Source organism: Wasmannia auropunctata, unplaced genomic scaffold (assembly GCF_000956235.1).
Source record: "Wasmannia auropunctata unplaced genomic scaffold, wasmannia.A_1.0 LD336116.1, whole genome shotgun sequence".
Lineage (NCBI taxonomy): Eukaryota > Metazoa > Arthropoda > Insecta > Hymenoptera > Formicidae > Wasmannia > Wasmannia auropunctata.
Window position 1 is genome coordinate 1,662,418 of NW_012026774.1, and position 10,868 is coordinate 1,673,285.

Genomic DNA, 10,868 nt, shown 5'->3' on the forward strand with positions numbered 1-10,868 from the left:
ATTAATTCACAAAAAGAGAAGAAATAGAAATAATATGAATATTTTCTTGCAAGTTGACAATTGTAGTGTGTTCTACTTTTACATGCAGAGATGGAATATGGTATATGTGAAGGATATCACAAACTTGGCCCCCTTTAATCTGCACAATGTCAGTGTACTGAGTAACTAACTGATATTGCATACAATTTATCTGTAAAAAATATATATACTTATATATATACTTATATATATACTTATATATACTTATATATAAATATATATACTTAGAAAAAAATGGCGGTATTAAATTTTCACGGTATTGGTAAAGATTTTGTATTCTGTATCTAGTTTTCTTGAAATAATACACAAGCAAGGATGAAAAAAGCTCAACCGTTAAACATGAATACATAGCACTGACGATACGTACATAATTTAGTTTCTCTTAAACATTGGCAGTTGTAGCCTGGACGTATTGTGGTCCAAAATAAAGTAAAACAATTGGGGATGAATCATTTAAATTGTACCTGACTTATTTTAAACATTGTCCTTAAAATTAAGAGGGGAAGGGGGGGAAATTAATTTTCAGGATTTAAAAGCTTTCAATTTGCTTGGTGTCGGTAAAATACGCTAAATAAAATAGCAAATTTTTAGCCAAGTCACTTTACAGCGCAACATGCTAGGTATGTTGCGAATAATAATACGCATGATCTTGTTCGTCTTAATGAATATAACTTTTTCTTAAGACTTTCTTAAAACAATCGGGCATTTTTTTTTATCAATGATCAAGAATCTACAATGATGTACAACACACAGCAAGCGCAAATCAAAATATTGTCCAATCAACTTGTTCGTGATCGGATTGAATTTTAATAATTTGAGTTCAGCATTAACGACATTATACGTGTTGCCACAGAGCACATTATGTATAAAGTGCATATAACACGTTAATCACTTTGTGACATGCTCCATTTTTGTCTCTTGTTAACTCTTTCTTGGTTTATCACAGTTGGGGCAGAGGTGGGAAGGTAGAGGATTCGTGTCACCCCAAAAAATGAAATTAGCAAAAATCCTCTATTCCTTGTAATCCCACCATTCTTTCTCATACCCTTCATGAACATGTTCTAAAAGCACTTTTCTTCGGCTATCGCAGTATCTTTAAAAGCAAACGTAAATGTTATCTTAAAAAGAACATAAAGAACAAAAAAAAGAATCTCATTTTCCTGAGAATAATGCATAACCCTTACCTATATTTATCCTGAACCTTTTGTTTAATGTCTGCAAGATTTTCGCTAGTGATATCCCTTTCAAGATATTCAGAGAGACACTCGGTGGCACTCTCCAAATCCTTTTGGTTATCCTCAAAAATCACAGACTGATTGTTCTTTTTCACATAGTAAGCGAAAACGTAAGTGTACATGAGAGTCTGTCTACAGGAACACAAAATATCAACTGCCTTTTTTAAAAATTGTACCTGAAAAAGATCGAAAAATAATAGTGATATAAATTTATATTTAGCAAACTTGAGAAAATTTATTTGTGATTACTTATGATTGTTATTATTATTATACCTCAATCCACGACATATTATGTTGCTGCATTTCTTCCATCTTCTCCTTCACGCTGGCATACAATTTACTTTCAAATTTTAGCGATTGCATATGATTCATATATCTATTGCAGTAAAACAAATATCTCTGTAAAGCCGATCTGGATTTTTCTTGTGCATCCCTGGCTACTTTAGCTTCCTCTTCATCGTAACGATTACAGTTGTACCAGCTGGAACCATGCGGCTCCCAAGGACCAAGACACACCCAACAAAATTCGGTTTTACAATTCTGATTCTTGCAAACCATATGGTTACAACCGCCATCTTTTTCAATAGTAACGTTACACTTGGGGCACTCCTTCGTGTTAGCAGCGATCCAATTTGACGTCTCGGAATCGTCGTCGCACTTTTTGATCCACTTGCGAAGTAAATGACACTTTACAGGATCGTGCCAGTTTTCGCCGCAGTGGAAACAGAAGATATGTCCACACTTGCAAGTAACTGGTCTCGCTTCCACGTACTGCACCTTAATGGCGTTATTGCAATCGGGGGAGGGACACCATCTCAATAACCTATTACACTGCAAGGAACAGAAATGTAAGTAACACTTATGACAGCCAATAAATTCAACTACTTACACTTTGAATACTTACTTCGACAAAGCTATTGGTGATTAAGTGTTGGTATTTTAATTTAACTTTGGAATCTTTGACAAGTCGCATAACACTGGCATCATCGACTAAAATGTCACAAGCGTGAGCAGCACAGGCTATTGTTTGTCCAACTCCTTCCTCCATGATTTTAGTTGTCAAATACTCTCCCCAACAACCGGTACAGAAACGATGTCCGCATTCCAAACCAGTCATCATCTAATAATATATACAGTATTCTTTTAAACATTTTTTCTACTCTTTAAAAATTTACTCTTTAGAAATTTGATAAATAAACTTACTGAGGATGGCAAGATCATAAAACAGATGCCACATTCCTCCGTTCCATTTGTCGGTCTTTTAGGCTGCATTAAAAACATACATAAAATATAAGTTTCATGATGATTCGATCAGCAACGAAATATAGAATTAAAATAAACATTCACATACGTTTACTAGAGAACTTTGGGAAGATCGACTCCTGCTTATTAAAGGGCCCTTCCTAAACGGATTAATGACGCGTGCCTCGGCAAACAACTTTTCTTGATCACCATCGTAAAATCGTTCCATCAATTTTTCTTTGTCCCATTTAAAGTGATTTAATAAAATACGTGTGGTGGTAGCTGGTATCTATAAATTAACATACGTACACGTAATATGGTTTTCCTATAACTTATATCTCGGGAACAATCCTATCCACAATCCTATCCACAAACTTACTTCGACAACAGTGTTGACCTCCTTTATGGAGTCAACCATGTGCTGCACAATCTCCTCGGTGGAAAGCACTTCAAAGGGATATTCGTCGACGTCGGTAGCCCGTTCCCGCGGATTACCGGACTCTATTTCCATAGCAAAATCAACGTCGTCGCCGCTCGACTCGTTACCAGAGTCTACGTCGTCGTAAAGCGTTTCCTCCTCCGAATCCATTGTTACGTCCAATTAATGCGCTTTTCTAGTCTTCTATGCTTCTTCCACCAGTAGTACTCAAGCAGTGGGTACACAATCAGATCGCACTTATGGACCGTAGCATCGAGTGGCAAGGAGTTGGTGCAGGAATTCGTGCTGCGTCGATTCAATCACCGTTTCGTCCTGAATTGCGAATTTGTTTACGATTAATATGGACATTGGAAATATCGCGAGGATCGCGTCGGGAATTTACATCTTTGCGCGCGGATTTGGAGATTCGCACTGCGGGAGATCGTAGACGTTTTCCGCGGAGGGGAAAAAAAAAAAAAAAAAAGAGTTCGGGCGGGAGAGAGGCGCGATTCCGAGGATTCTCGGGACACGCGAGCACCTGTCGCTTTAGAGAAAACGGGCTTGTGTTTCGGTACGTGACATCACCGTTCCTCGAACGCTGCTCTGCCCGAATAAAGCATCCCGGAGCGGCGGCGGCGGCTGTTCCTCGGGCACGTCGCGAGGAACGACTGTAAAACGCGCGGTCCGATCCTCCCGGGCGGCAGCGGAGGCTCGAGAGAGGGAGATTTCACTGACGTTTCCGTTTACGGGGAGAGAAAAGGAAGCAAAGTCAGCTGCCAAAACATCCGAGACGAAACTACGGCGGGCGGACGCGCCAACGCGGCTAATCTCACGGTGGTGCGAGGACGGTGGGCCGACGATTGCGATTGCGACACTCTCCGTCGAATGGGACGACGCGCGATTGATGGACGACACGCGTGCGCGCGCGCGCGCACCACACACACACACGCAACGCACACTCGCGGGAACGTTGTTTTTGCACTGTCGTCCAAGCCTCACCGAGGTCAGCCTCTGCACGCTGAAAATTACGGGTCACGAGGCCGCGCGCCTCGCTGCGAGGCTACGCGAAAACGCGCGCGCCTAAATGCGGACGACGGCGCCTTTTGGAGGCCGTCGGAGGAGTCGATTTCGCGTATGATATAAATACACGCGCCGAAGGACGAGCCTGCGTACGTAGGTACCCTGCACGCGTGTGTGTGTGTGTGTGTGTCGCAACTCGGATTCGCTTAATTAGCACACGCGCGCGTTTATAATAAGGCGCGACACATTGGTTCAAGGGCAATCGATCCCGCGCGCGCGAGGAGAGGACGCTCCTCTCTCTCTTTCTCTCTCTCTGACGCTGAGGGACACTGGCGGCGTTCCGTCGTGCGGGGACAGAAACGGATATCCCCAACGAAATTTCACACGCGGTCAGAGGTACTGCTCCGAGTGATAAGATGATAAACAAACCACGGGGGGACACGTACGGGCTGAGGTTACGCTGTCGTCTATCCTCTCATCGCCGAGGCCCGCGTTACATTCGCGTTCGCGCGTGGTCGTGTCTTTGGGAAAATCCCAAAGGAGTCGCTGACACGGGGGAGAGATCGTGGACCTTTGGCGAATGTCGCGCACTCGCGAGGATTGTATTCACCGTGTAGTCTGCACCACGAGTCACTGTGAGTGGCTTTTAACGAGATCGCGCCGCGTGCAGGTGTTTATCCTGGTCCAGCATGGGACGGACGCGCCGTGCGTTGTTGCGAGAGCGTCGACGCACAAAGGGAACTCGCGTGTCCGCGTTCACGGGAAAAACGATGCGTTCTGCATGCGTTTGCCATGAAAGGAAGCGAAAGAGAGAAAGAGGGAGATGGCTGGAGGAGGGAGAGGGAGCGAGAGGGAGAGAGTGTCTCGAGCGAGTTTATAGCCCGCGTGCTACCGTCACGTCCGCGACGACGCGCGGCGACATCGGAAAACCCACGGCGATCGAACGAGCGACTACCACCGTTCTCTCGTCGTCGTTGTCGTCGTCGTCGTCGTCAACGTGGGGCAGCGGCACCGTGACGAGGGAGAGACTGCGCGGAAGGGGGGAAGAGCGCTTGCACGATCCGCGCGAGCAAGTCGACGTACGTACGGTCTCGCGAACTGTCCGGAACTATCCAGAACTATCTCTCTCCGAGGAGTCAGGAGAGACCTGCGACGACTCCGTGACTCTAGCCACGCTCGTCGTGAGTCGCGCGCCGAGCGTGATTCTCTCGTCCCAAGCGTGGCCAGCGCCGCGAGGTGAGCCACGCCACGCTCGCGCATCTCCACCAGCTGACGCTGACGGACGCGCACGATCGTTCCGCACGTATGTATTGTACATACATACGTACTGCATATATATGTACAACGCGTTCACAGTACGTACGTACGACGTGTGCCGTCGCCGTCGCCGCATTGTTTACGTCTTTACAACGAGTAGCACCTAAATCGCGATACGCGGGTCCGACCCCGACCTTCGGCCGGGCGCTTCGTGTTCCTTTCTAGTTTTCTCCCGTCGACGGAGATGCGACGGGATCGTTTCCCTCTTTAGCCGGGTGTACACTTGTACGAACGCGAATGTTCATTATTATTTTTATCGCATAAATATTTGCCGCACGAGTTCAAGTTAGCTGTATATGCTGCGAACGTCGGAATCTGATATTGAGTGCTGATGTCTGGATATCTTTCTTTCAATCAAGGAAAGGAATAAACGATTTACAAGTAACGAATGTTCAAGTATGAATGTTCATTCGCTCATAAGAGTGTATACCCTGCACTAGCTTTTAACAGCGCGGTTAACGTCGAAACGGTCGTCTCGATTGCAGTCATTTATGCATTTAAGAATTTTATTCCATACGCTTTTTACGATGATGAATCATTTAATAATACGTTGAAATAATTAGAGAAAATTGTTCCGTCAATCTTATATGCGTTCTGTAAATAGATGTTACAGTTTTTGTATAGATAGGAAAAGCTCAAAGCTCATGGGAGTTACTTTAACCTAGATTAAAAAATCGTCAGCTGATCATTTTTCTTTTCATCTTCCAATCCGCGCTTTCCCGACGTCGATATCAGTTTAATTGCCGTCGATAATTTCCGCCGATTACGCCTATGTGCGAGAAGACTTGGCGCGCAAGATCAATGCACAAGAATTGTATATCGTCCCTCTTTGCAACAACGTTTCGCCGCAAATGCCACGTTGAAAATTGGCCTATCTACGTGAAAAATGAGTCTGCCCACTGTGCGAGACTATTGCATGCTGGAAAAGATCGGCTCCGGGAGCTACTCGACCGTGTACAAGGCGTTTAAAAAGGTACGTGCAGGTTTTGCATACTTTTTCCCTTGATTCCCTTGAAAAAAAAAAAAGATCCAGGTTAGGTCTGTTCGAGCGCCCCGAATCATTCATTACGTATCGATCGTTTATTTGTCACGGCAGGAAGACGTGCGAAAGTATATAACGTTCGACACGTGTAATGCTTTCTCTTACGCATCTTTTTTTTTTCCCTTCCTGTACAATTCACCAGAGGGTAAATACGCGTTATCGCCGGAAACTCGATAGCGTTTGCATCGCGCTCGCGTGCAGGGTCGGATCGTCTTACCCTCGAGCCCTTAGTTTTGAGACACGCGGAAAGAGCGATTGCGCCGAAGTATATATATAAAAATTTAGCTAGACTCTGATCCGTGTAAATAATTACGTTGGACCATCAAAGTAATTATGCAAGACATTTATTATGATTTAAGTTTAAGCCTTGTTATTTATCGCTGCACCGTATTAAAACATTTCTTTTTCTCTTTCACTAATCTTCAAGTATATATTTCATTTTATGTACATATATACATATATTTATTTTTCATTTTAAGTACAAGCTTTGATATGTTGGCAACCAGCTTGAGCGTTCGATATAATTATATCTTGTGCAACATAAATATTTCCAGATCTGTATCTCGCTATAAATTTGTATAGATACTCCAATAAACTCGTCTTTTCCGTGTAGATGAAATCCTTATAATCCGATTTGATAACGAAGTTCATCATATGAGATTCGACTTCGCTGATTTCGTGTCAACGAATCTTTTTTTCTGTCAAAAAATATAACGAAATATACTTCCACCTTCACCGAAAAAGACTGCGGTGAAAATTTGACGCTAGATTTGGAGCGCGTTCGCAATCGCGACATTTTTATAAATTATCGCTCTTTGTAATGATCGTTCTTAGGATGGGAGCCGAGAGGTAGTCGCTATCAAGTGCGTGGACAAAGGATCGCTCTCGAAATCGGCGGTCAATAATCTCGTGACGGAGATCAAGCTGTTAAACGTCCTCAAGCACGAGCATATCGTAGAGATGAAAGATTTTTTCTGGGACGAAGGGTGCGTTACGTGAGACTTTATACGATACTACATAATCGTTATCTCGTTGTTAGAACACGCGGATTAATCGCGGACAACCGATTCGATAAGAAATCGCCCAAACAACATCGAGTCTAAAATCGAGACATATAAGATATTTTATGTCCCGATTTTGGACTCGATGTTGTTTGGGCGTCTTTTTCGACCGACGTAACCTTTCTCCTGAAAAAAAAAAAAAATATATATATATATATGTACAAAACAGGCATATATACATTGTCATGGAATACTGCGACGGCGGGGATTTGTCGAGTTTCATAAAGAAAAAGCACAAGCTACCCGAAAGCACATGTCGCAGATTTTTGCAGCAGCTCGCGTTAGCGCTAAAATATCTACGCGATCATGACGTCTGCCACATGGATCTTAAACCGCAGAATTTGCTATTGATGAGGAAACCTCAGCTAGTGCTCAAAGTCGGAGGTTGGTAATACCGATACATCTTTTCCCCGCTTTCTTTTCTCTTCAGGGGTAATTTCGTGGTCCTTTTTCGTTTTAACGGAATGATCGCTTTCAATGGCGATTATACGAGTATCTCGACTTATTTCGCGCCGATTTCAGATTTCGGTTTCGCGCAGTACTTCTCGAACTCGGAGCACAAATTCACGATACGCGGCTCGCCTCTCTACATGGCACCCGAAATGCTGTTGAAACATAAGTACGACGCTCGCGTCGATCTGTGGAGCGTCGGGGTGATCATGTACGAGTGCCTTTTCGGAAAAGCTCCCTATTCCAGCAGTAGTTTTCAAGAGCTGGCGGAAAAAATCAAGGATAGCCGACCGATAGAGGTGATTAACCTCGGGATAGTGACCTGGGGGTATTTTTGTACATTCCAACGTTCCAAGTGAGAAAGTGAAACTCGGTTTCCTGTATTCAGTTTCCTTTACTGGTCAAGAATCCAAAACTATTTTAATTTTTTCAATTTTTCTTTATTCTTTTTAATATTGAGTGTACATATATATATATACGTGGTTGATCTCAAATAATAATAAATTTGTGGAACACCCAATAATATATCTAATTAAGTAGTGATTTTTAATTGGAGTGTAAAAATCACATGATCGTTTACGCAATTAAAACTCTAGGTGACTATCCTCCGGTTAAATTTTATTTTATTTATGTTCTACGTAACGTGCACAGTCTTTTAGTGTTTGTTGTTAGTTTTAAACATTTCAACAACAGTTAGCAATTCTTTTCGTTAAATCGCACGAATCGTATCAAGCTCCGCGGTTTTTTTGCGATTTTTTTTCTCATTGTCAGTAATGATGTTATGACTATCGTCGTGAGATAAATAATTCAATGTTGTGCAAAGATCGTTAAGCTGATAGCATATAAATTATGTGCACATTAATTTGCGATAGAATTCAAACGTGATCGTGAATCACATACGAGTATTGGTGTTATTCATCGTAGATGCCGAAGGCGGCTCATGTGTCGGCAACGTGTAGGGATTTGCTTATGGCTCTCCTGAAGCATAATCCCGCCGATCGAATAACATATGACGAATTTTTTGCGCACGATTTTCTGGACCTGGAGCACGCGCCCACAAACGAAAATTACGACAAGGCAGCCGCCCTGGTACACAAAGCTGTCGAAATGGATGCCGAGAAGAATGCAAAAGAGGCGTTTTATCTGTATTGCGAAGCTCTCCGATATTTCATCCCAATTTTGACAAGTAAGATTGTTTCGTAAATCTTTGAAAACGTTCGCGAATAACACTCGCGATTTAGTTCTCGAAATTTTTATGAATGCTCTTTATCGTAATTATATTGTCCATTCAATTAGACGAGAGCGATCTCAAACGAAAGGAAGCATTACGACATCGTGTGAACGATTACATAAGGAGGGCAGAAATACTTAAAGTGGCATTTATAGATGGGAATAACGACAAGCGCCTGGCGCCTGAAAATAAAGGGAACACTTCGTCCCTCCAAAGGATACCGTCCGTAGAAAAAAGCTCGGCTTTCAACTACAACGAACTACGTTTGTATCATGTTAGAATATCTATAGAATAAAATGTTGATCTCAAATGAAATGTTTACATAGGTAGTCGATTATTGTTTTTCATCATCTACGTGATGAGTTAAAAATATTAACGTTTTAAGATAACAGCCCGAAATTCTAACTTATTAGATTATAAAAGGTAGCTGTGATGTGTAACTTGTAATTTTATCGATAGGAACTCTCAGTAAAAGTACTACGAATATGGTGGATGCGCTTGAAATAGGAGAAGCTGCTCAGCAATATCTCGCTCAGGGTAGCTACGCTCTGGCTCTAGAAAAATTTCAATCATGTCTAAGTGTACTTGTGCCTTTGCTAGGTAAGGAACCGGCAGGCCGGAGAAGAGAATTGCTATATAAGCAGGTGATTAAATGAATTCAAATTTTATGTTACGCCATCGAAGTGTCTAGATTCTTTTCTGTCTTAGATTTCTAAAGTTTTCGAGCGTTTTTCTATAAATTTTAATATAAATAAATAAAAATATAAATAATACAAAAAATAAATGTATAAAAAGTTATTAATATAAATGGATTTTTACGCGTGGAAAAATATATACAATATATGCCAAAACTTTTAAACTGGTTCGATAGCTGCACTAATAAATGATCGCAATTTTTATTTAATCCTCGGGCAATTGTACGCGCCTGACAAATCGATTCCGATTGGAGAGAAATTTTGCTATGTCGTTTGGTTAAAATGGTTTTACGCCGTTGTCCCTTCAAGGATATCCTCTCGTGCCTTCAAATACCTAGCCTGAACTTGAACGAGGAGCGTAATAAGAAATACTATTGTAAGCTATATTCCGTACAATGGCGCGAGCGTAAAAAAAAAACTCGAAAGACAAAAGGAAAGTGTGTATTAATCACACGGTGTAATAGATTCGTGAATATGTATATTGTGAAAATAAGACGGAAGCATAAACAGCAATTTACCCTGAGAATATCGCAAAAGTTTCGTTTGGTACATGTTACACGAGGCGACTTCTCAGCAGGCAATTATTCGTGAGGCGACTACTAAAAGCGCGGGTCTACCGGAGGGTTACAACTGCTGTTGTGTTATTATTTTATCATTTGTAAATTGAACTAAAATACGACATTAATGTTTATCGAAATTTTTACGAGTATTTGAAGAATAACGTTATACTTTTTGTTTTGTTAATTTTTAAAATTAATATTTGTACACTTGCATAGATTCATAGACTCAATTTTTTTATTTTTGATTCATAGGTACAAATTTGGATGAAGGAAGCCGAAAGTACCAAGGGACTTTTAGCTACCAAGGATATAGATTCCATGCAACGAACGTCCGATGAACAATGTATATTACAATAATTGATGTTTGTTCTGTTGTAGAATAATTATTTTAGCTGTCAGTAAGTCTGCACCATTGTACAACAATTGCCATTTGTCATTCTTGTATCATACATTATTTGCTCAATCAACAAATATGAATAATTTAATATTTGTTATAATATGAAGATTAATTATTACGGCCGCTTAACCTATGTTCTTCTAATATTAATCAAATGGTCG

The 10,868-nt window shown here is 41.5% G+C and overlaps 2 protein-coding genes across 15 annotated transcripts; one reads left to right on the forward strand and one right to left on the reverse strand.

Annotated features, from left to right (window-relative positions):
• Positions 1-296: 296 nt before the first annotated feature.
• LOC105460785 (protein ariadne-1) lies at positions 297-5,125 on the reverse strand. 9 transcript variants are annotated; one of them, XM_011707436.1, is made up of 8 exons: positions 5,042-5,125; positions 2,896-3,267; positions 2,626-2,805; positions 2,478-2,540; positions 2,179-2,394; positions 1,548-2,105; positions 1,224-1,450; positions 297-1,132 (listed from the first exon to the last, which is right to left on the reverse strand). In XM_011707436.1, the coding sequence occupies exons 2-8, from the start codon at positions 3,103-3,105 to the stop codon at positions 1,051-1,053; spliced, it is 1,536 nt and encodes a 511-aa protein (XP_011705738.1). In that variant the 5' UTR covers positions 3,106-3,267; positions 5,042-5,125; the 3' UTR covers positions 297-1,050. The 9 variants fall into 9 exon arrangements, with proteins under 9 accessions (XP_011705738.1, XP_011705982.1, XP_011705801.1 ...); XM_011707680.1 differs by having other exon boundaries at positions 5,038-5,098; XM_011707499.1 differs by lacking the exon at positions 5,042-5,125 and adding an exon at positions 4,565-5,023.
• A 50-nt stretch (positions 5,126-5,175) lies between these two features.
• Positions 5,176-10,807, forward strand: LOC105461369 (serine/threonine-protein kinase ULK3). Of its 6 annotated transcripts, none has more exons than XM_011707955.1 (9): positions 5,176-5,257; positions 5,885-6,244; positions 7,148-7,299; positions 7,544-7,758; positions 7,897-8,123; positions 8,749-9,010; positions 9,121-9,318; positions 9,515-9,699; positions 10,563-10,807. In XM_011707955.1, exons 2-9 carry the CDS (start codon positions 6,158-6,160, stop codon positions 10,665-10,667), a joined length of 1,431 nt encoding a protein of 476 aa, XP_011706257.1. In that variant the 5' UTR covers positions 5,176-5,257; positions 5,885-6,157; the 3' UTR covers positions 10,668-10,807. The 6 variants fall into 6 exon arrangements, with proteins under 6 accessions (XP_011706257.1, XP_011706500.1, XP_011706319.1 ...); XM_011708198.1 differs by having other exon boundaries at positions 5,193-5,257; positions 6,007-6,244; XM_011708017.1 differs by lacking the exon at positions 5,176-5,257 and adding an exon at positions 5,272-5,667 and having other exon boundaries at positions 5,937-6,244.
• Positions 10,808-10,868: the final 61 nt, after the last annotated feature.

Excerpts from the sequence above, each read along its gene's own strand:
- LOC105460785 (XM_011707436.1), bottom strand. The coding sequence starts at position 3,105 with ATGGATTCGGAGGAGGAAACGCTTTACGACGACGTAGACTCTGGTAAC. Across the intron at positions 2,541-2,625 it reads CCCAAAGTTCTCTAGTAAAC|CCTAAAAGACCGACAAATGG; the intron begins GTATGTGAATGT and ends TTTTTAATGCAG. Across the intron at positions 2,106-2,178 it reads TCACCAATAGCTTTGTCGAA|TGTAATAGGTTATTGAGATG; the intron begins GTAAGTATTCAA and ends TGTTCCTTGCAG.
- LOC105461369 (XM_011707955.1), top strand. The coding sequence starts at position 6,158 with ATGAGTCTGCCCACTGTGCGAGACTATTGCATGCTGGAAAAGATCGGC. Across the intron at positions 6,245-7,147 it reads TGTACAAGGCGTTTAAAAAG|GATGGGAGCCGAGAGGTAGT; the intron begins GTACGTGCAGGT and ends GATCGTTCTTAG. Across the intron at positions 8,124-8,748 it reads AGGATAGCCGACCGATAGAG|ATGCCGAAGGCGGCTCATGT; the intron begins GTGATTAACCTC and ends TATTCATCGTAG.